The sequence below is a fragment of the Equus caballus genome, chromosome 18 (assembly GCF_041296265.1).
Source record: "Equus caballus isolate H_3958 breed thoroughbred chromosome 18, TB-T2T, whole genome shotgun sequence".
NCBI lineage: Eukaryota > Metazoa > Chordata > Mammalia > Perissodactyla > Equidae > Equus > Equus caballus.
In genome coordinates, this window is record NC_091701.1 from 54,488,475 (window position 1) to 54,511,417 (window position 22,943).

General features: G+C 34.5%; 1 protein-coding gene across 22 annotated transcripts in view; it reads right to left on the reverse strand.

Moving 5' to 3' along the window:
* ATF2 (activating transcription factor 2) overlaps positions 1 to 22,943 on the reverse strand; it is a 73,264-nt gene that overhangs the window by 27,559 nt on the left and 22,762 nt on the right. For 14 of the 22 annotated variants that reach the window (XM_070241244.1, XM_070241245.1, XM_070241249.1 and 11 more), the window contains 6 exons: positions 12,599 to 12,695; positions 9,177 to 9,295; positions 8,907 to 9,035; positions 5,289 to 5,467; positions 4,553 to 4,667; positions 2,510 to 2,596 (listed from right to left, as the gene is read on the reverse strand). In XM_070241244.1, the coding sequence (XP_070097345.1) occupies positions 2,510 to 2,596; positions 4,553 to 4,667; positions 5,289 to 5,467; positions 8,907 to 9,035; positions 9,177 to 9,295; positions 12,599 to 12,695 (726 nt within the window). The remainder of the gene's footprint in view (positions 1 to 2,509; positions 2,597 to 4,552; positions 4,668 to 5,288; positions 5,468 to 8,906; positions 9,036 to 9,176; positions 9,296 to 12,598; positions 12,696 to 22,943) is intronic. The other 8 variants (XM_070241257.1, XM_070241258.1, XM_070241260.1 and 5 more) reach the window with 3 other exon arrangements.

The window sequence follows — 22,943 nt, forward strand, 5'->3', positions numbered from 1 at the left end:
TGCACTTATTTATCAAAACTATACAGTTAAAATTGGTCCTTTGCAGTCTATGTAAATTTTACATTAAGAAAGGCCTATTAGAGCCACCCTGATGGCCTAACAGTTAAAGTTCAGCATGCTCTGCTTCAGCAGCCCAGGTTCAGTTCCCGGACACGGAACCACACCACTTGTCTGTTAGTAGCCATGCTATGGTGGTGGTTCACAAAGAACTAGAATAACTTACAACAATACACAACTACGTACTGGGGCTTTGTAGTGGGAGGGAGGTAGAAGATTGGCAAACATGTTAGCTTAGGGCAAATCTTCCTCTGCAAAAAAAAAAAAAGACTTCAAAACAGGCCTCTTAAAAAATAACTGAGTGGGGGTAGGGAGTGGTCTGAAGTATAGACAAACTAAGGAATGGCAGTTATATTGCTAATAATTTAAGATGAGTGATGAGTACATGGGGGTTCATTACACTACCCTGTTTACTTTGTAAATGTGTGAAATTTTCCATGATGAAAAGTCAAAAAAAAGAAAAAAGGAAATAGACTAATTTCCGAGTCTTTATTTAATTAAAAACAGGACAATCTTATTTACTACCCAATTAAAATAGGTAATCATCTAAAGATGGCTATTTTACATAAGCAAAATTCTAATAAGAAACTTCACTGGATTGTTAAATTTAAGCGGGGCAATCTGTGACTCCCCATACTATGCTTTGGGCCTTCAACAATGACTGTTTTTCATAAATAAATTTGTGAAAGTTACAGCTTTGGTATTTTTTAAGATACAAGCATACAAAACACTTATTCTTATTAATTTCCTGGTGAGCTTAAAGAAAAAAAGTTATTCAGAGAAGTGTTAAATTTAATAGTTTCTACAAATACGGCCTACCTCTTGTAGTCAAAAGTACTTCTTTAAATCTGATTTGTTCCTTTTGAATTCTCTTGTAGGAAAAAAGTCCACTGGATATGTAAAAATATTTCTAGTTGCAGTGTGCAACAAGAGGATCTCTTTAATTCCTATTTCTATTCTACTCAATTCTAACTGAATTTTTCATTAACACAGTATGTTTAAAGTAGACGAATAAAAACCCTTCCCAGTGAAGCTCTTCTGCTATCAAGTGAAAAAGATTCATCTTAATATTTCCAAAGCTTTGACCTAAATACGCTGTTATGAGAAACATTCCCCTCAGGTTTTCAAGGTGTCTCACCACCATCAATAACCAGCTAAGTTTTATACTCCTCAACCAAGTGCTGTTCATTCAGACGGTGCGTAAGTTTTACTGTTAAAAAAAAAGTTACCACATGTCAATTACAGATTGACTATTTGCACTAATGTAGAATAGCATTAAAAAATTTAAAGCCTTGTAATATATAATGGGTTTTATGTGTACAAACTTATATTGTTAGTATACTGCCTAGCACAGAACTAAAATACATAATAGGTGTCTAATAACTATCTATTGATTTCCTAAGGATACATTCATTAAATGAAGTTAAGAAGAATTAGCCCTGAAGTGTGTTAGACTGCAGAAGGGAGAACTGCACTGATTAAAAAAAAGAATGGGGACTGGCCCAGTGGTGCAGAGGTTGAGTTCGCACATTCCACTTCGCTGGCCCAGGGTTCGCCAGTTTGGGTCCTGGGTATGGACATGGCACCGCTTGGCAAGCCATGCAGTGGCAGGCGTCCCACATATAAAATAGAGGAAGATGGGCATGGATGTTCGCTGAGGGCCAGTCTTCCTCAGCAAAAAGAGGAGGATTGGCAGCAGATGTTAGCTCAGAGCTAATCTTCCTCAAAAAAAAAAAAAAAAAGGCAGCAGCAGATTCAGGTCTTCTACCAAAAAAATTCTCGTTTACAGGATTTGGGACTAAAAGAGACCCCAGAAATCAAAGTTTAATCCCTTTATTTTACAGATGAGGAAACTGAGACTCAGAAAAGTTAAAGTGGCTTGATTAAGGGTAGTGAATAGCAGAGTTAGGCTTAAAATTAAAAATACATGTCTCCTGAATCCTAATCTGTAGTTTATCCCTTAAATAATGCCAATTTCTTAGTGTCTGAAACACAACTCAAAAATATGGTTTTCCTTTAAATACTCCATGCAATGTTTACTAACTTTTACACTATATCAGAATTCTTGTTAATACTGTTCTAATTTGTATCACTGTTAAACCACTCATTATATCAGCACTGCCTTTAGTGGATTACATCTAGTTTCAGCTGTAATATTCCCAGCCTCCACCAGGAGGAGAGTTTGTTTAAAAAGGCAAAGCCAAAAACCAGACAAACCAACGACACGAACTAGAACTTTACTCCCAATCCATCCATTTATTTTAAAGTAACACTACTATTCACTGTGTTAATGGAAGCTTCTCTTTTTCAAATTTTCTGGTTCTTCTATAGTGTAAAACAGTATATAACTTTATAAAATGTGATCTAAATTTTGTGCATTTGAAGCAGGCTTTAATGGAAAAAACTAAAAATAGGCTCAAGGAATGTACAGAATAAATAAAATCTTGCTTACCATTTTTGCTTCTGACTGTACTGGTTGAGGGGAGGAAGGACCTGGAATTCCTGGAACACTAGGCACCATGGTGACTGGTCGAACAAGCTTTGCAAAATATATTGAAAAACAATTGCTAGAGAATATATTCAAAATGAGATTTGCACTTTATTTGCACAATGGCTGCTATGATAATTTGAGACTTCAGAATCAGAAAAACTGTATTTCTACCCTGAACCCTTATTGATCTTACACCCTGATTTATCCTTCAAAACTTGTCAATTTCTCCGTGACACTGGCTTCCCTAATCTTCAATTTTCACAATTTCTTTTTTTAATGCTTCCTTCTTATAGAAATCCATAATATTCAAAGTGATTGAGGCAAAATTTCTCACAGATCCGTCACCCTTCCATTTTGAATGTGAAAGGAAAGAACGTCAAAACTTGTGACAACTAGGCATAAAAAATAATTTCAACAATGAATTTTGCTTTCCTAAAATATATATACATATAAAATTTCTAAACTATATAAATAAAAGTTCTCGGATATATTAGTATACTGTATAATAACAAAGAAAGAACCTGATTACCTCTAATAATAATAATCTAGAACACATTTTTCCATTTTGTTTTTTGCCTTTTTTTTAAAACTAATATCAACACTAAATGATTCATTTTTGTATAACTAAGGTATATCTCTTCTTTCATTTCAGTTTCTTTCATCACAGTTACATGTAACAGGATAACCGTATAATCTCAAATATAGGGCAAGAAGGTTTCCTCTTTCAAAAATATCCTAAGAAGTAGTCACCTTATATTTATCACCTTATATATAAGAGCCCTTATAGAGTCTCTCAAATAATGCATTTTGAACAGCAAAGCTCTGTTTGAAGAAGATACATTATTTTGAAATTATTTAATCAATGCTAATTTTGGATATTTAGAAAGGTCATTTGGAAGAATTGGTTAATAAAAAAAGCAAACAATTTTAGTAATATTCCTGGGGGTATAATCTCACACCAAAAGAGTTGGATGTTACTCTAAGTAGGCTTTTAAAAATAACTTTTAAAAGCTATACAATAAATTATTATATTGTATTGATCAGAAATATCTGTCTAGAAGGTAAAAGAAGAAATTATCTTTTTATTGTACGAATGAATATTAGCATTTGGGTTAAGATTTCCAAGAAGAAAATAATAGATTCAAAAAGTGTTATATTCAAATTAGGCGAAAACGAAAATGTGTTTTGGAAAACCGTGCTAGATGTCTTAAAAAGTGGTTCTAATGATGAAATCTTGAATGTTGAAGACACAGTTGATGAGTTAGAATAAAACTTTTATAAAATGTGAGAATACGAAAAAAGCATTATTTCTAACTTACATTATTCAAAAGAATGTGGTTTTAAATAGCCATGTATTATTAAATATTATAAATAGATATTTAACTATCGTCTACGTCTTTCAAAATGTATATATTTAACAAGTCCCTCAATAAACTTTTCTTTTGGATCTTCCTTCCTGATTTATCCTTCAAAAGTTGTCAATTTTGCTGAGACACTTGTATTAGGAAAGTGGAGAACTATCTACTGTTTTAAACTGTTCAGATTTTCATGTTTGCGCCAGCAAGGAATTCTGTAAACCCAAGTTGATCATAAAAGTTCACAGACAGTGTTTATGAACAACTTCTACAATAAGTGAAACATGGAGTAACCTGACAAGTATTTTAGGACAAATATCTTCATAAAGAATAGAAATCTGTGTTAACATTCAAATTCTACAAATCCAAATTGAAATGGATTGAACAAGGAATAAAGTTAATACTAAAAATATAAGGAAAATAATTAAGATTTTTGGAGGATGGAAAAATGTTTTCTATCCAGTTATGTTTGCCTTGAACGCTCTATGCTATCACTAAACGTCACTGAGTAAATACTACCCACCACTAATAAGCATTATGCTGAATTCAGTTTCATAAACCAATCAAGCAGCCACGAGTGTATTTTCTGACTACAGAGATCAGTTTTTCTATAAAGAAAAGATTTAAATAACCTAAATTGCAAACTTACTGGGACTGCAGCTGGAACATGCACATTAGAACTTGTAATTGACGCAGGAATAGCAACAGGCATAGTTTGTCCATTAGGCAGATGTAATAGAAGAGGGAATGGGCCTGGTACAGGACTAAGAAAAACAAAAGAAGGGAAATTTTAAAAATCCATATCAATCATCTCTAAGAAATATAAGAGTACTTTTATTCCTATTACCATAACATTTAAAAATAAATTTTCTAAACACTGCAAAGCAAATTGCAAAATTTAATAATTTTTAATTGTGTTCTAAATGCAGAATGTACAGAGCGGTGTGAAAAAAACAGTGAAAAAATGGAAAAAGTTATGGATTTACTTAGGACAATCTCCAATATGTTAAATAAGAAAAATTCTTACCAAAAAGCTCTTGAGAGCTACCTATGAGAACTGAAAGAAATGCCATCTGGTGATGGAGTAATTTTATGTTTTGTGTGAAATAGCATGAAAATGAGAAACCATCTTAAATTCACATCCTATTAGTTGATTTGTTTTTAAAATTAAGTTCTAGATATTTACTTTCTAATCTATTAGATAATACTTATATTTAAAAAAAAAGACTACCCAAGAACTTTTTCCAAAATTCAAAGCAAGTAGAATATGATTTACATACACACACACAAGGCCACAATTTGAATAATGAAATGTCTTAGGAAAAATCATGACAGGAAAACTTAACAATTCATAAACAGTTCAATGATTGGCCCAAATCACTTACACAATTGGCCTGTTGGAGGACGGTGCTTGGGTGATTACAGTACTTGAGGTTGGTGAAGGTACTGCCTGCTGAATAATTACGCTTGAGTCAGAACTTGTAAGCAGCACATTGGGAACCTGTAATGATGCGGGACGAACAATAGCTGATGTGGGCTGTGCGGTTTGCACCAATGGTACTTCCTGTTTAATAACGAGATAGACAAAGGGTGGAATTTTAAAATGCAAGTCAAGTCAAGTACCTTAGTGAACATATACACTTCTAAAAGCATCCGTAGGATAATATTAACACTTCCCCCAAAGTAAATTAATATCTAAAGTTATTTAAAAGAAAATTTTTGAAGCAACTGTAAAATTTCAAATGCAATGTTCATATTTTAATTTAAAAACATCTGAGTAATTTTTTTCAGTACAATTTGTTTTCCTATCAATCCAGAAATAAGTTAGACTGGCAACTTGGCTATGATTCCATGAGAATTTCAGTAAAAATATAATCCATTTTCATGGAATCATAGCACTTAAAATTCAAAGTGGATTGCCCAGTCTTACTCCATCATTATTCTCTAAGAAGAGAAAAGAGGTACAGGGAGACTGTATTATGGTTGATATAAATTCAGTAATACAAATGTTTAAAAAACTTTTAAAGCAATAGAAGTGTTCGCTAATCTCAGGTAGCTACCCCTCCATTACCAACAATTTCTCAGTACCAAAAGACCAAGTAATACTGATAACTTGAATGAAAAATAAATAATTACTGGAGTGAGATCTTTCCAAATTAAAAGAAAACAGAGAATTTGTGAATTAGCCAAGACCTTAAAGATGGTCTTTTCCCCAGTTTTACAGAATAGTAAACAAAGAGTCAAGGGCCTTACCCAGAACTCCTTTACTAGTCAGTATAAAACCTGGGTCTACCATGTTCCTTGAATTGGCCTTACTGATGCTGCTTATTATCAAAATCTTATTAAGCAACATAGGAAGAAAGATAAACTAGTATTATTAGAACTTGATTTATTTAACAAGTTGGAGAATTTATAACATGCTCTCAAGAACTAATGGGAAGAGAGAGACAATAAACAAGTAAAACAAACAAGAACATTTCAGATTGTAATATGTTATAGAGTAGTAGAACAACATAATGAATCTTGAAAGATTCACTGAGGGAAGGTTGGAGTTGGCTACTTTAGACAGCACAGTGAGGTAAGGGGAGGTTCTTTGCAAAAATGGCATTTGAACTGATACTGAAAGGATCAGGAGGAAAGCATTCCAGGGACAAGGAAGCAATCCACAGAGTAATGGTCTTTGAGGCAGGAAAAAGCTTGGAATATTTGAAGAACACACCAAGAGTGGCATGAGGTGAGGCTGGATGGGTAGGTAAGTTCAGATCAATGAGGGCTTATGGAAAGAGTGTGAGATATCTTAAATACAATGGCAAACCATTGAAGGATTTTAAGCAGAGAAGTGATATAACGTATTAAAAATAAAACCATCTATGAAAAATAGATTGGAGATGGAAGTAGAAACTCCAGTTAGAAAGTAACTGTTAGGGCCGGCCCGGGGGCGCAGCTGTTAAGTTCGCATGTTCTGCTTCTTGGCGGCCCAGGGTTCGCCGGTTTGGATCCTGGGTGCGGACATGGCACTGCTTGGCAAAAGCCATGCTGTGGTAAGCGTCCCACGTATAAAGTAGAAGAAGATGGGCATGGACGTTAGCTCAGGGCCAGTCCTCCTCAGCAAAAAAGGGAGGATTGGCAGTAGTTAGCTCAGGGCTAATCTTCCTCAAAAAAATTTAAAAAATAAAAAAAAGAAACTGTTAATAATCCAAGTAAAAGATGATGATGGCTTGGACTAAAGTGGTGACACCGAAGACAAAGGAGAATATATTCAGGAAGCAGGTCTGATAAAATTTGCTATTGGTTTCACTATGAAGGAAAAGAAAGAATTAAGGTTTCTTGGCTTGAGCAACTAGATGGATGGAGAGAAAATTTACTGAGCTAGGGAAAACTGTGGAAAGAATCAGGGGCTCTGATCTAGACGTATTAAGTTTAAGATGTCTATTACACATAGAAAAGGAAATGTCAAGATGAAGTTGGATATGAATACGGAAATTCAGCAGATATCTAAGTTGATATAAATTTAAGAATCATTCATATGCAGACAGTTTCTAAAGTTATGGGCCTGGATGAGATCACCTAAGAAGAAAATCGAGAAAAAGAAGAGAAGGGGGCCCAGAACTGACTTTTTACAATTTGGCAAGACTATGCCCTGCCCAGGGGGAGCTAATGACTGAGAAATGCAGGAAGAAAGAATGCCTCTCAAAGAGGCTAATGCAGCAATGAACAGGGAAAAACTTGACTGTGAAGGGACTGAAATGCTCCATAGGAAAAACGATACTCATATCAAAGATTTAACAGCATTTACAAAAACTGTGCTAATGTGGAAACAACCTTTAGGATAATAAAATACATTAAGATAATGGTAAAATAAAGTGCAACCATTAAAAATTATGATTTTGGAAACTTTCTAATGACATAGAAAAAGGTTCATTAAGGCCAAATGTCTAAAGCACAGTATAAAAGGATCTTTGTATTTTTCTGTGTATCCATCTATCTTTCTATGTAACTATTCACTTACAAACATTTACTTGTATTATAAATGTGTGCACATACCTAGGAGAAATGTTTCAAAATATTAGTAATTCTTATCACTCAATTACGGGATAACAGGTGATTTTGGTTTTCTTCCTTGTATTTTTATATTCTTAAAGTTTTTATAATGAGAATGCATTTTTGTAATCAGAAAATGAAAAAAAAAAACCCACAAAATATATGCCTAGGTAAAAAGTTGCTTTGCTGCCTTACTTCTAGCTCCTCTGCCACGGCACAAGTCTATTAATTAGGTTATGGTTTTAGAATAACATATTCTCCAAAAGAACACTGTCACTGCCTCTTTATATCCATTATCTCTTTATTATACCCCACATGGTGTCCCCAAATAAATGTGTTCATTATATGTGCTTATGAATGAAAAGTGATCAAGAAGTACCTATAATAATGGTTATTCAACACACATGATAGCCCAGGTGGCACCAGGTTACCAGGATAATCAAGATCCAGGAATAAGGCCCTAAACCACCTACAAGAGGCCTGTATTAAGACAGTATCATCATCTTAGTTGCTGCTACCGAAGATCAATTGCTGAGAACGAGTAACTATTCCCTTAACCTTTTAAAAGCCTAAATAATCTTTGTTTAAACAATTTTTAATTGTAAAAATTCTTAATTAAGCCGACACTGTATAAAAGTAGTTAAAAATACCAAACCCAGAAAAATTAAGTTAAACTTATATAGCCTTTTAAAGTAACAGTTTTATCTAAAATGACTGCTATTCTCCTCTACCATTTTTCTGTGTGAAATAAAAAGCTAATTATCTATAAAGGTGGAGTCTTCTTTTCCTGAAATTTCTGTGAGTTTTCACAAGCTTTCATAAATAAGACTATTACAATCTGACACTGAATTATGTACAATTTATTATATTAACATTTTATGGAGATCAAATATTAAACTTTACTTGGGGTGCTGATTTTTTCCACTTAGTTTGTGTTTCTACCATAAATATAAATTTTGAACCTTTTCATCACTGGTGGTCGACTCTGGGTGAGGTAAAGGACTATCCTGGTGAGTTGTTTCTACAACAGAGGGCTCCTCAATTTTGCTTCTTATGATGGGTGTTGCAAGAGGGGATAAATCTAGAGGCATCTAAAACACAAACATTAAAGAAAGTGTTAGGAGTTCAAAAATAGCCAATTAGTATATCTAAAATAAGAAAGCAGGAAGTGTGAACTATGATTATTGTTCTGTCTGAAGTACTCTTTTTTAACTTTATGGTTAACAACCTACTTTTTTAATGTCATCTTCTGAGGCTTTCTTGAATTCATTTTCAAATGGACTTGCCAACTCATTAAACAAACCCACTTCTTCACAGTTTTTTAAGAATCTTGTTGGTGTTGGGGTCTGATCTGAAATAAATGTCAAGAAGTAATCACATAGATTTAAATATACAAAACTCTAAAATATAGCTAGTAAATTAACAAACTAACAGGGCTGGTTCAGTCAGCTGTTAATTCTCTCTTTGGAAAGACCTCTTCCTTTAAAGTAAACAAAATTGGTTAAGTTTTTGTTGCAGTTCAAGATTATTTCCTCCAAATTTATGAATCATAAAAGTATGAAAGAAGTCTCTCTTGTTCTTAGCCCACACCTTCTGTCTCAGTAGACTGACATAAGCATCCTCTACTCAGGGATCAACTATTACCATTATATAACACAGTAAAAATTTTTAAAAATTTACATAATTAAAAATTACAACTATTTAAAATACATGCAATTTGGGGAAAACTAGGACAAGAGCATGTATATTTGCTCTAACTTGGCCCTGCTGCTAGTGTTCACAATCTATTATGAGAGCAAGCTTAAGATAAAACAGAATCTTCAGTAGGTATATCAAAAAACTATGAAGAAAAGAAAGAAGGTTAAAACAAGAGCCCTAAAGACAAAAACAAACCAAAACAAATCCCTCCTTATTACTATCCATTGAAGCTAATTTTCTATTTTAATGCATTTTTCCAGCTTGGTATGAGGGGCTATATAAGAGTTCATATCTATGGAATGTTCTAATAATTTCTAAGCAGCAGAGAAATAGTCAACGCTATTTTCTCACACCTTGAAACATTTTAACTATACTTGAATATGTACTCATGCTATGTGCACACATGTATTGGTTACAGAACAAATGGCAGTTAAGGTCCATGTTGAATGAAAAACAGCAAATTTATGAATTTTGCCTGTTTAGTCTTACTATTTTCAAGGCTATTTATTCATACTGATCACAGAGTTGGCAGGATATTCAAATTCTATTCACATTTCATATATTTTAGGGCATCAATTTTATAGGTTATATCAGGGATCCAGCCTAAGCTAAATGAAAGTATAAGGATGACTCCTAGTTTAAGATAAAATACTCAAAAAGTCCTTTTTGTTGTTTTTTTTGAGGAAGATTAGCCCTGAGCTCACATCTGCTGCCAATCCTCTTCTTTTTTTGCTGGGGAAGCCTGGCCCTGAGCGAACATCCGTGCCCATCTTCCTCTACTTTATATGTGGGATGCCTAGCACAGGATGGCTTGCCAAGCGGTGCCATGTCCACACTCAGGATCTGAACCGGCAAACCCCAGGCCGCCGAAGCAGAACACGTGAACTTAACTGCTGCACCACTGGGCTGGCCCCCAAAAAATCTTTTGTGAAATTAAAATTAATATATTTATTAACTACTGTGTCCCCAGAATGGGCATTACTTACTGTTTTATCTTTGCTCCCCGCTCCCCCATACCCAGAGTACTCCTATGCTCACTACATACAAATATATTTAACACTAAAAGGACAATAGGCCTATCTCAGATACTATTAGTATTATCAGAATTACTGAAGGGACTCTATTGTGTCATCATTTTACCTATTATGCAGTCTGCAACATACACACCCCTACCCTCAAAAAGATTTCCCAAATCATACTATAGCAAGGGCCCAGCATACAAATATTAGCTTAGGTCCATCATGACTGAATTAGTAAACTGAGTATAAATATGACTCTCCTGTTCACACCCAAAGGGTTTGTCTATCTAAGTTCAACAGAAGGCTCCTAATTTGTGTTAAAAGGAGAGAATAGTCTTAAAAATAAAATGCATATGCATAAATCACTTTTATCAGTGACTACTGGAATAATCGGGCTTCAGAAGAGAAAAGTCAACACAAGCACAATCGTTTAAACATGCAGATGGCTTATGGCCATTGATTATCAAATATATACCACACATATCATGCATTATGTTTATACAGTAATGCTAAACTATTCATTTCAACATATGTTAGTAAAAAGATGGTCAAGTGTTGTGTTCAAATGTGTTCTATTTTTCTTTGTATTAAATGTAAATAGTAACATAAATTCTAGAAATCAATCTCAAAACAATTTTGAGTTAAAAAGTTACAGAGAGAGATACTGCTCTAAGGCAGTAAGTTTCAGAAAAGCAAAGACCTTCACGCTCAAGAGAGTGAAACTTCCAGGCTGTTGTTATTTCGCTTGTATTTTATTTTTTGGTTCTAGCTCTTAATAGCAGATGTACAATACTCTAAAGAAATGCATACTTCACTCTTCTCTGCCTCCTTATACTTATGGAACTGAAAACAGATCGAATGCTCCCCTAAATTTCTCCTAAGTAAATTGTTTTTGATAAATTACCAACTTTTTGCTACCTCCAACTTTTTCATTACAAAAATTTTGATACTGAAATACAGGAAGAATCATTTAATATCTGCTTCATTATCTCTCCAAAGTACTGCATATGACAATTTGATCTCTATGTTGGGCAATAATTTAAAAGTATTAATAGTACTCAATATTCAGGTATAATCCCAGACTAACAAATAGTATAACCTAAGCTTTACAAAAGAAGAATTTAAGGGTAATTTCAATATTTATGATATGTAAATCTGTGGTTACAACAGAAAAAGGTCTGAAATTTATACATAATATATTAAATTTTATATTAAACTTTGTTTTCTTATCTCAATACTTATAAAATATACACATGCAGTGAAATTATATATATTATGTATGTATACATATACACAGATGTGTGTATATATATTTACAAAGCAAAAAAGGGGCAGCTAATACAGCATGAAAGGATAATAAAACCAATGCATGAATTGAGTTTCTCTTTTCATATACTGTAAAAGATAATTATCTGCTTAGGTGATACCGTATGTTCATAAGATCAAAAACATCCCCTTACTGAGATTATTTTACGACCACAAATGTTTAGTCCAAAAAGAAATATAAACAAAGTCCTACTGAAAAAGTCTGCTAATTGCTCTTTCTCCAACGGGAGGAGCTTGATCATTTTCTATCTCACACAGCATTGTAAACCAGGTGTAAACAGCTAAAAGAAACACTGACTAAACATCACATTAATTCAATTATCAGTTAAATGAAAGCTTTGGAGATGGTATGAATGCTCCCAGGAGTCTAATTAACTTACACAAAATTAACATTGAAATCTATATTTGAAAGCTACACAAAATATTTAACTGAAATGAATGGTCAGAAGGAAACATGAAAATGTAATGGGTAAAATACATGTTGCCAACATTTACTGTAAACGAAGTAATTGGAATATCACCAGACTATATTATTTACAGAGAATACACAAAAATTGTGCACATTCCAGGTGAAATATGTATATAAGCTATTAATAAAAGCATATACTAACCAGCCACAATGACACTGTCATTACGTGCTGGACCAAATTTCAGTGTCATCTCATGTTTATGTTTATGGACAGCCAAATGATCCTCGTTGGTAAAACGCTGTGGCAAAAAGTTTTAAAATATAGTTAAGATTTTCAATTTGATCAAGTAAGTAAAATGATAAGGAAATTCATTTCCACAACATGTAAAACCACCATTAACAATGAAATAGCAGTTAGTTAACTATAAAAGATCTATTGTTAGCACAGACTGACATACTAGATATCAAATAATCATACAGAAACCCAATTACTCAAGAATAAGCAATACTGACATATTACTATGTCACGTAACTCATTTGAGAGCATTTAAAAACAAAATTTGAGGCAAAGAAACTTCATATAAATTTCATTTGGACACTAAAAATAGACCACTATTAATTTTTGTCATATCATAGTAGAAATATATACTCTATGGTATAATGACTTCTGAAGAAAGTACTGTATTTATACAGACTTCAGATTACTTACCCACATCTAAAATGAGAATTTTCTTATAAAAATATTAATCCTGGACAAATTAAGAAGTAAATCAGGGTCTTTATGTTACCACATAAAAAGAGAATGCCTCTGTTATAATCCAGTGAAGAAATAGCAACCAATACAATATCAAAGCAGTTCATTTTAAAATAAAATAAAATTTTAAACTTACAGTGATTTTTTTTCACTTTGTTTCATCATAGCTCTTATAAAAAAAATAAAGCAAAATTATTTTTAAAGCTACAAATAATTTGGACAGGTCCTGCACGGCAAAGGTGACATTTATGATTACAAGATCATAAACACATTGTTTAACTATTTCTGGACTGTATCTGGACATCAACCTTTATGAAGGTGCTCCTTATCAAGCAATATTTACACTGAAAATAGGGAGCATTTACTTTTTGTTACTTCAGAGCAATAATTATAAAATGCCAAATTAAGAGATCTAAACTCACTCTCTAGTCAATAACCTTATAAATGGGGATGTTAAAATTATATATATTTGAACTTGGTTCCCCTAAACCATTAAAATGGACTCCTTCTCTTGTGGAAATATCACTCCTGGACAAAATAAGAAGTAAATTAGGATCTTTATGTTACCACATAAAGAAAGAATACCTCTGTTATAATCCAGCAAAGAAACAACCACCAATCACAAGGCAGTTAATTATAGAATAATCCCCCTCACTCAAGTGCTATCTTCCTATTGCTTTATCATTATAAGAATCCCTCTCAAGTTTGGAGGAATAAGAAGTAGCTGTCCTTTGACAGACTGCTGAATAACAAAGCTCTTGGAGAAGGAACATATCCGCAGAGTCTACTGGCATTATTTCACTATTTTTTACTTTGCATTACAGTTTTAAATGAACATGTCCTACATTCCAGACTAAAAGTATCTAAGTTCCAAAGAACCTAACAATGTGGCTTCTCCATAGAAGACAATCATTAAACATTTGGGAATAAACGCATTTTGGTTGAGGTCCTAGATTTAAAATTGCAAAGTCAGCATAATTAACAGGTAAGAACTTGGAAAGTTATATCCCATATCTACCCATATCCTCTGTTTGGATTGGTTTGACCACAAATATCCAAATCAAAGAGCAACTACCTATAGAATAAATAACATTATGTTTTGTACAAAACATGTGAAAATGGCACCAAGATTGATTTTAAGGGAAAAGGAGAGCTAAAAGGACTCTAAAAAACATTTAGGATCATGTGAATATTAAAAGGAGAAATGCAAGGAATATGAATTTACGAAGTTTCATGTAGGATCTAGACATCAAATTTACGTAAATGTTATTTATACAAGAATTCTTGATAACGTGATGATACTATTTATATACATGGATAAAATACACTCAAATTGGCACTTGATACAGGTGAGTTTAACCTTGGCTATCATCTGAGAAAATTTATTTACCTCTAACTGGAAACTTAAAAAGACAGTGACAAAACGCAATCCTGTTAAAAGGTAGTCACCAAGAGAAGAGAGAGAGATATATATGAATGAATAAAAGAAATGCATTCTTTTTTTCAACAAATACTTCTAAAATAGCTACTACGTGCTAAGTTAAAATTTTTGAAGAATCTATTTGAATTGCTTTCCTCGCCAAATTAAAAAGTTTATTCTAAAAACAAACTTTGTAGAAAAATTATGCTACTGCTAGCAATAAAAATATATTGAATTCATATAATTTCTTTCTTCCAGGCAATTGAGAGTCCAACTCCAGTGCAAAATGTTGTAGATGTGCCCAGTATTTTTTTTTAAAGATTTTATTTTACCTTTTTCTCCCCAAATCCCCCCAGTACATAGTTGTATATTTTAGTTGTGGGTTGTTCTAGTCGTGGCATGTGGGATGCCGCCTAAGCGTGGCCTGATGAGCAGTGCCACGTCCGCACCCAGGATTCGAACTAGTGAAACCCTGGGCCACCGAAGCGGAGCGCGCGAACTTAACCACTCGGCTGTGGGGCTGGCCCTGTGCCCACTATTTTTTAAACAAGACATTGAGCATATAGCTGAATAAACAATGGGAAAGGCAGTACAGAAAGGTAGGCGAGGATAACCATCTCCCTCAGATGGTTAAAAAGGAAGGGTTACCTGACAGATGGGAGAGAGGTGAATCAGTTGCTTCTGTAATAAATTAATTTAAGCTCTGATAACTGAAAAATCTGTGTTGCCAAGGCTGAACACTCACCAGAATTAACTTCCTAAGACATAAGTCATTTTGCATGCATTCACATCCATGACTTAGACTATTACGCCCATTTGACAGATTAAATAGGTACAACTAAGTTATAAAGCCATCAGGCCAATAGCTCATTTTACTACTTCTTTCACTAGTTGAAGGACACTATTTGACATCAGGAAGTTACTGATTAATACACATGTATACACTTTCACTCACACACCTTCACTGAAACTATACTAAAGAAAACGAATCTTTATCTCCTTTATAAAACAGCTTATAATGTACAAACATTCTACTAAAGAAACAATTCTCAATGAAAGCATCACCAAAAGCAAAGATGTTATCAATGAAATAGAAGAATTCCAATGTTAAATGAATCTTTCACTTAATTATCTCATTTTGTCTTTTACTGAATTCAACAAAACATCACTTTAAAACAAATGAAATTCACAGAACTCTTCTGTGAAATACCTAATAGTGACAGAGGCATATTAAAAATAGATGTAAGGGGGCCGGCCCCGTGGCTGAGTGGTTAAGTTCACGACCTCTGCTTCAGCAGCCCAGGGTTTCGCCAGTTCAGATCCCGGGCGAGGACATGGCACCGCTCATCAGGCCATGTTGAGGCAGCATCCCACATGACACGACTCGAAGGACCCACAACTAAAAATATACAACTATGTACCGGGGGACTTTGGGGAGAAAAAGGAAAAATAAAATCTTAAAAAAACAAAAAATAGATTTAATAAGCAAGAGTCAACAGTTAAAATTCTTTGCATTGATTTTTATAGGTTTCTCTCCGAAATGACATCATAAACAAAATATATTTTAGATTTTAAAAATTCATTTTAAATTTTAAATTTAACTAAGTCCATTAAGTGTGTTGAAGCTAAAATTCAAATTTGGAAAAATGTCATCAATTGCTTATGATAAAAAATAATTTGCACTACCACCACTGAACTGGTGCTTCTAAAATCAATTTTTTTTTTAGGAAGATTAGCCCTGAGCTACCTACTGCCAATCCTCCTCTTTTTGCTGAGGAAAACTGGCCCTGAGCTAACATCCATGCCCATCTTCTTCTACTTTATACATGGGACACCTACCACAGCATGGCTTGCCAAGCGGTGCCATGTCCGCACCCGGGATCCGAACTGTCGAACCCCGGGCAGCCAAGAAGCGGAATGTGAGAACTTAACCGCTGCGCCACCGGGCCGGCCCCTAAAATCAATTCTAATTAGATCTTTTGAATTCCTCAGCAATACTATTTGACTTCAAAGAGACTACAGCATTTCTGTTCTTAGTAAGATTTAACAAATGGATAATGCTGATATTAGCCAGGTTATTATTTTGGTCAGTAACTGTTACAAGGTATTATTATAATATAGAGATTATTTTAAGTGTCTTAGGGAACAAATATAGGCCAAAAAATAGTAATAATACTCAGGATTAGAGTGTTCATGATGAAAATAGTATTTAAACTATTAGTGAGAATAAAGTATAGGTTTAGCCTTTAAAAAATAATATGGCAAAATGTACAAAGAATCTTAAAAATATGTATACATTTTGACTGGGTAATTCTATTTCTAAAAATATGTTTGAGGAATTAATTAGAGAGCATATAAAGGATTATGTAGATGGATATTCAGCACAAATGTTGCTTATAATACTGGAATTAATTTAAAAGCTCATAATAGAGGAATGGGCAAATAAATTATGGGACATGTTCTGGCAATACTATACTACATAGCAGCTTAAACCCATGTGTTCAATTAACACACAAAATGCTCGCGATACATATAATATCATCTGCATACAAAGAGACTACAAAACTATATGTGCATATGGTCCCAATTTTGTTTTAAAAATAAAAGGTGGGAGGGGGCCGGCCTGGTGGTGCAGCGGTTAAGTGAGCACATTCCACTTCTCGGAGGCCCTGGGTTCCCCAGTTCAGATCCCGGGTGCGGACATGGCACCGCCTGGCAAAAAGCCATGCTGTGGTAGGCATCCCACATATAAAGTAGAGGAAGATGGGCACAGATGTTAGCTCAGGGCCAGTTTTCCTCAGCAAAAAGAGGAGGATTGGCAGTAGTCAGCTCAGGGTTAATCGTCCTAAAAAATAAATAAATAAATAAAAGGTGGGAAGGATTTAGGAAATGCACCAAATGTTAACAGAAGTCCTCTATGGATTTTATTTTGTCCTTTTAAAGTTGTCAAGATTTTCTGATGCTTTTTTAATTAAGAGGAAATAAAAACTTTTATATACAAATACAAAGACCCGTATTCAAATATATCTTGAAGTCTGAACATTCAATTTAGAGCTGTTGCATTATACATGTAATACAAGAGTAGGCTTGGGTTCAAATTTATCTCCAATACCTGCTGGTTCTGTGACTCAGGGAAATTCAGTCATATGTTTAAGTTCAACTGCTCACCTGTAAAATGAGGCCAGTAGCACACATTTCATAGGGTTGTTGCGAGGATTAAATGACATAATCCACGTAAGCTTCCTTAGCACAGTGACTGGCTAAGTTAAAAAACATTATCATTATAATTGTTTTTATTACTATGACAGATATTATATGAACCTTTAATTCCTCAAATCCCTTTTGAAACAAGTTGGGGTACAGATAAATAATAGACATGGTATACACTTGATAAATATTTGAAAGTTCTATTTGGTGGTTCATAGGTAATTCTGTGTGTATTTTTGGGGTAGAGTTTTTTGTTGTTATTGTTTTGAATAAACTTTTAGTTTGGAATACCCTTACATTTACAGAAAAGTTGCAAAGATAGTACAGAGAGTTCCTACATACTCCTTTCTCAGTTTCAGTCCCCCCTAATGTTCTCATCTTAGATTACTCTCACCTTACATTTGGTACATTTATCAAAACTAAGAAACCAACACTGATACATTACTATTAACTAAATTCCACATTTTAGTAACTTTGTTCCAAACTTTAAAAGTATTACCCTAGCTTAACCAGACTCAGCCTCCAAAAGACTTTTTGCCAGGTCCCCAAATTCAAAATCAACTCTGAAAACTATGGTAAAGACTGCTTGCTATCCCTCAATATCTATAACCCTTCTCCTTCAATAAAAGAAATGAACTTTAGGTGAGCATTTGGCTGCCCAGAACAAAGACCACATTTTCTAGCTCCTTTGCAGTTTAGGTGGCCATGTGATCGAGTTCTAGCCAAAAGGAATGAAAGAAAATTATTTGCATTACTTCCAGTTTATGCTCCTAACACGTCAGGGGTGTGTGTACTCTGCTTTGCTTGCCCTTCTCCCTCCTTTATTGCTGGAGTGAGGATTTGATGGCAGGAGCTGGAACAGCCCATCCTGGACTAATGGAAGTCGCATGTTGAGGACAGCAGAGCCAGCCAGCTCTGGAACTCCTACTTACCGGCTGTTACATAAAAACAAAGTGTTCAATCTATTGTTAGGTTGAATCTTTGTCTTAACCTGCATCCTAAGTAATACAAGAAGCTAAAAATTTGCCATCCCTAAGGCTATTTAAAACAATGGGCCACCACATGTAAGCTAATTTCTTCTGCACAGCAGGATAAACGGAAATGTAGGGTTTTTTTGTTCTTGTGAGGAATACTGGCTCTGAGCTAACATCTGTTACCAATCTTCCTCTTTCTGCTTGAGGAAGATTGTTGCTGGGCTAACATCTGTGCCAATCTTGCTCTGTTTTATGTGAGATGCTGCCACAGCGTAGCTTGACAAGCGGTGTCAGGTCTGTGCCCGGGATCCAAACCTGCAAACCCTGGGCAGCCAAAGCAGAGTATGCGAACTTAACCACTATGCCACTGGGCCAGCCCCAGAAATGTCGTTTTTTAGTGGTGACTATATCAAAGGAAATATGTTTGTATGTCAAGCTTTGATAAGCTTTCTTTTCTCTATCCAAATGTTCTACATCTCTTCCCCACTTTTCAGTCTCAGCTATTATGGATGGACTGTCCATGGTCCTATCTAAGGCCAGTCCCTTCACTTGAGCACTGGATCCCATTCTCTCTTATCTACGTAAGAACCCCATTCCTGTAACAGTCCCCCTCTCTGAAATGTGAAATATGCTGTGACGTCCCCACCTTAAAACACAAAACAAATAAAAAAGCTCCATCTTCAATCTTCCGCCAGCAATATTTTACTGTTCCCTTTAAGCTATACTCTGAGAAAGAGGTATCTTATAATGTCTCTGCTTCTGGTTCTCCCCACTTACTCTTCAGACTACTCTAATAACATGGTTGTCACTGCTCCTTCACTGAAGCTACTCTTATCAACGTGTCTAATAATCTCCATTATTTCTAAATCCAATAGTAAATACTGAATCCTCACCTTATCCTATCATCTCCAAGACTACATTGTTCCCTCTACTTTGAAATGCTTTTGCTATTTGACTTCAGGACACAATTTTCTTCATTGTCTCAGCCTCCTATGCTACACCCTCCCCCTCCTTCTGACTTTTAAACACTGGAGTGCCTTAAAGCTTAGTTCTCACCCTACTTTATCCATACGACTTAAATATAGAAGTAAAACTAAGCAAATATGGGAATTACAGGTTATTAAACAAAATGGATAACAAACTTTGACAGTGTCAAAGTTAACAGAATAATTATCAGATATCAAGAGACGAGAAAGAAGAGGTATGAGGAAGTATGAATGTTAATCCTTCTCACAATAGGGAGTCTAAAAAACAATTCTAATTTTTTAATATTTTTCATAAGTTTTTAATACTAGAGAAGTCTTTTAAAAAACAATCTCTCTTATAACACACATACACACATATACTCTGACACTCAGCAATAAGTTTCTTTTTATCCCGTTTAAGTAAATTTAAATATAATGCTTTTTATTAAAAATGGCATGCGTATTAGTAAGGAGTCAACCATAAGACAACAGAAACTATTCTAGTTTTTAAGCAGAAAAGAAGGTTGACAAGCAATTAGGGGCCTGTTTGAGACTGAGTTTCCAAGAATGAGTCCTAGAACAACATGGCAAAACTTGTCATTGTCCAAGGGCTGGCTCTAGAAACATTTTATATTAGCTGTAATGCAGGGATTACAGAATCATGTTGTGTCTGTTCAGTCCACTCTGGCAAAATGGATGACTTGAGAAATACCCTTCTCTCTCCACTGAACTCTGTACCAAATCCAAGGAGTAAATGTGATTTACCAGAATGAGTAAATCTGGTTGGTGGAACCTAAAATCATATCGAGAATTCTGGTTGCAAAGGATTTTGAGAATTGTAGTTTTTAGCTTTCTTGAATTTACAGAAAAAGGTGTATCAAATATATCTTCAAAATATATGTCAAATCACTCTATTTCTCTGTATGTCCACTGTTACCACCTAGTAAAGCCACCATTATCTCTCACCGGACTGCTGTCAGTTTCTACTCTCCCTGCTTCCACTCTTAGCTCAGCAAGCGCTTTTCACCACTCTGTGAATAAACCCCAAACACCTTATCAGTCTACAAAGCTCTACAGGGTATGGATTCTTTTCTTCTACCTTTCTGACCACATATCTTACCCTTATCCTCATTGATCACTATATGATCCAGCCACAATAGGTGTCTTCCTGTTTTGTTTTGTTTTTTTAAATTTAATTGCTTTTTCTCCCCAAATCCCCCTAGTACATAGTTGCATCTTTTTAGTTGTGAGTCTTTCTAGTTGTGGCATGTCGGATGCCGCCTCAACATGGCCTGGTGAGCGGTGCCATGTCTGCGCCCAGGATTTGAACTGGCAAAACCCTGAGCCGCCAAAGCAGAGTGCGCGAACTTAACCACTCGGCCACAGGGCCGGCCCCGTCTTTCTGTTTTTAAACACACCAAATCCATTCCCTCCCTAGAGCCTTTATATTTGCTGTTCCTTCAGTCTGGAAAACTTCCCCCAAGGGTTTGCTCCCAAATTTTCATGTCTTTATTCAAATGTCACCTTATCAGAGAGGCATTCCCTGACCAACCTATCTAAAATAGCACCAACCCCAGTAACTCCTATCTTTACCCTGATCAACATCATTAGATACCATGTAAATCAAGATCATAATGAGATACCACTACACCCTCCCCAGAATGACTAAAATTAAAAGGCTATCCAAAACAATCTTGAAAAGGGAGAACTAAATTAGAAAACTTACCCTACCTGACTGGAGGGCTTACTGTAAAGTTAAAGTAATCAAGACAGTGTGGTACTGGCATAAAAATTCAAAGACTGATGAAAGGAACAGAACAGAAAGCTCAGAAACAGACCTAGACATATACAGTCATTTGATTTTCAATAAAGGAGCTAAAGTAATTTAATGGAGGAAAAAAAAATCTTTTAAACAAATGATGCTGGAACATATGAAAACCCATATGGAAAAAAGTGAGCTTCAACTCCTACCTCACACCATATACAAAAATTATTTCAAGATGCACAGAGACCTAAATGTATAATCAAACTTTCAGAGAAAAAAGGAGAATATCTTTGTGACTTAAGGGTAGGCAAAGCTTTTAGATAAGTCACAGAAAGCAAAACCATAGAAGACAAAAAAATTAACACATTAGACTTTGTTAAAATTAGAAACACCTGTTCATCAAAAGATATTATTATGAAAATTAAGATGCAAACCACAAACTGGAAGAAAATACTTGACAATGGAGTGGTATCCAGGATACATAAAGAACTCATACAACTCAATAATTAAAAGACAACCCAATTTTTAAAACAGGCAAAAGATTTGAAAAGATATTTCACAAAAAATATGGTATACAAATGAAAGTGCTCATTTTTTCATTACTCAAAGAAATGTAAATTCAAACCACATTACCTATCAGTATACACACAATGAACATGGCTAAAAGTCAAGGACTGACAACACCAAACGTCAGCAAGGACATGGCACAACAAGACCTCTTATACACTGTTCATGTGAATGTTAAGTGGTACATCTGTTTTGGAAAGCAGTTTGGCAATTTCCTGAAAAGTAAATATATAAATATTATATGTTCCCACTATCATACTCCTAGGTATTTACCCAAGAGAGGAGAAAGCATGCATCCATACAAAGACTTATACACAAATATTCACATCGGCTTTATTTGTAATAACTAAAAACTGGAAATAAGCCAAATGTTTATAATTGTAGAATGAAGAAATACTACTCCCTCAAGGAAAAGGAATTAACTACTGATCATATAACATGGAGAAATTATACATTAATTATGTGGAATGAAAGAAGTCAGACAAAAGTATACACTGTATATTCCATCTATATAAAACTCTAGAAAATGCAAAATAATCTATAGGGATAGAAGGCAGACCAATGGTTAACAGGGGCGGGAGAGGTAAGAGGGTGGGATAACAAATGGGAATGAGGCAACTTTTGGGGTGATGAATACATTCGCTATCTTAATTGTGGTGAGGTTTTCTGGATATATACATGTTAACATGCATCAAACTATACACTATAAGTATGTGCAGTTTATTGTATACCAATTATACCTCAATTTAAAATATCAACTAAAGGAAACAAACAAGAACCAAAGAAACACTTTAATGCTTATTTATGATTTATAGTTGTATATTTACATTCTCTGTAATTTCACTACACATTAAATTTATTCTTTCATTCCTTAATGTCTATAGTTAGTTTAAGA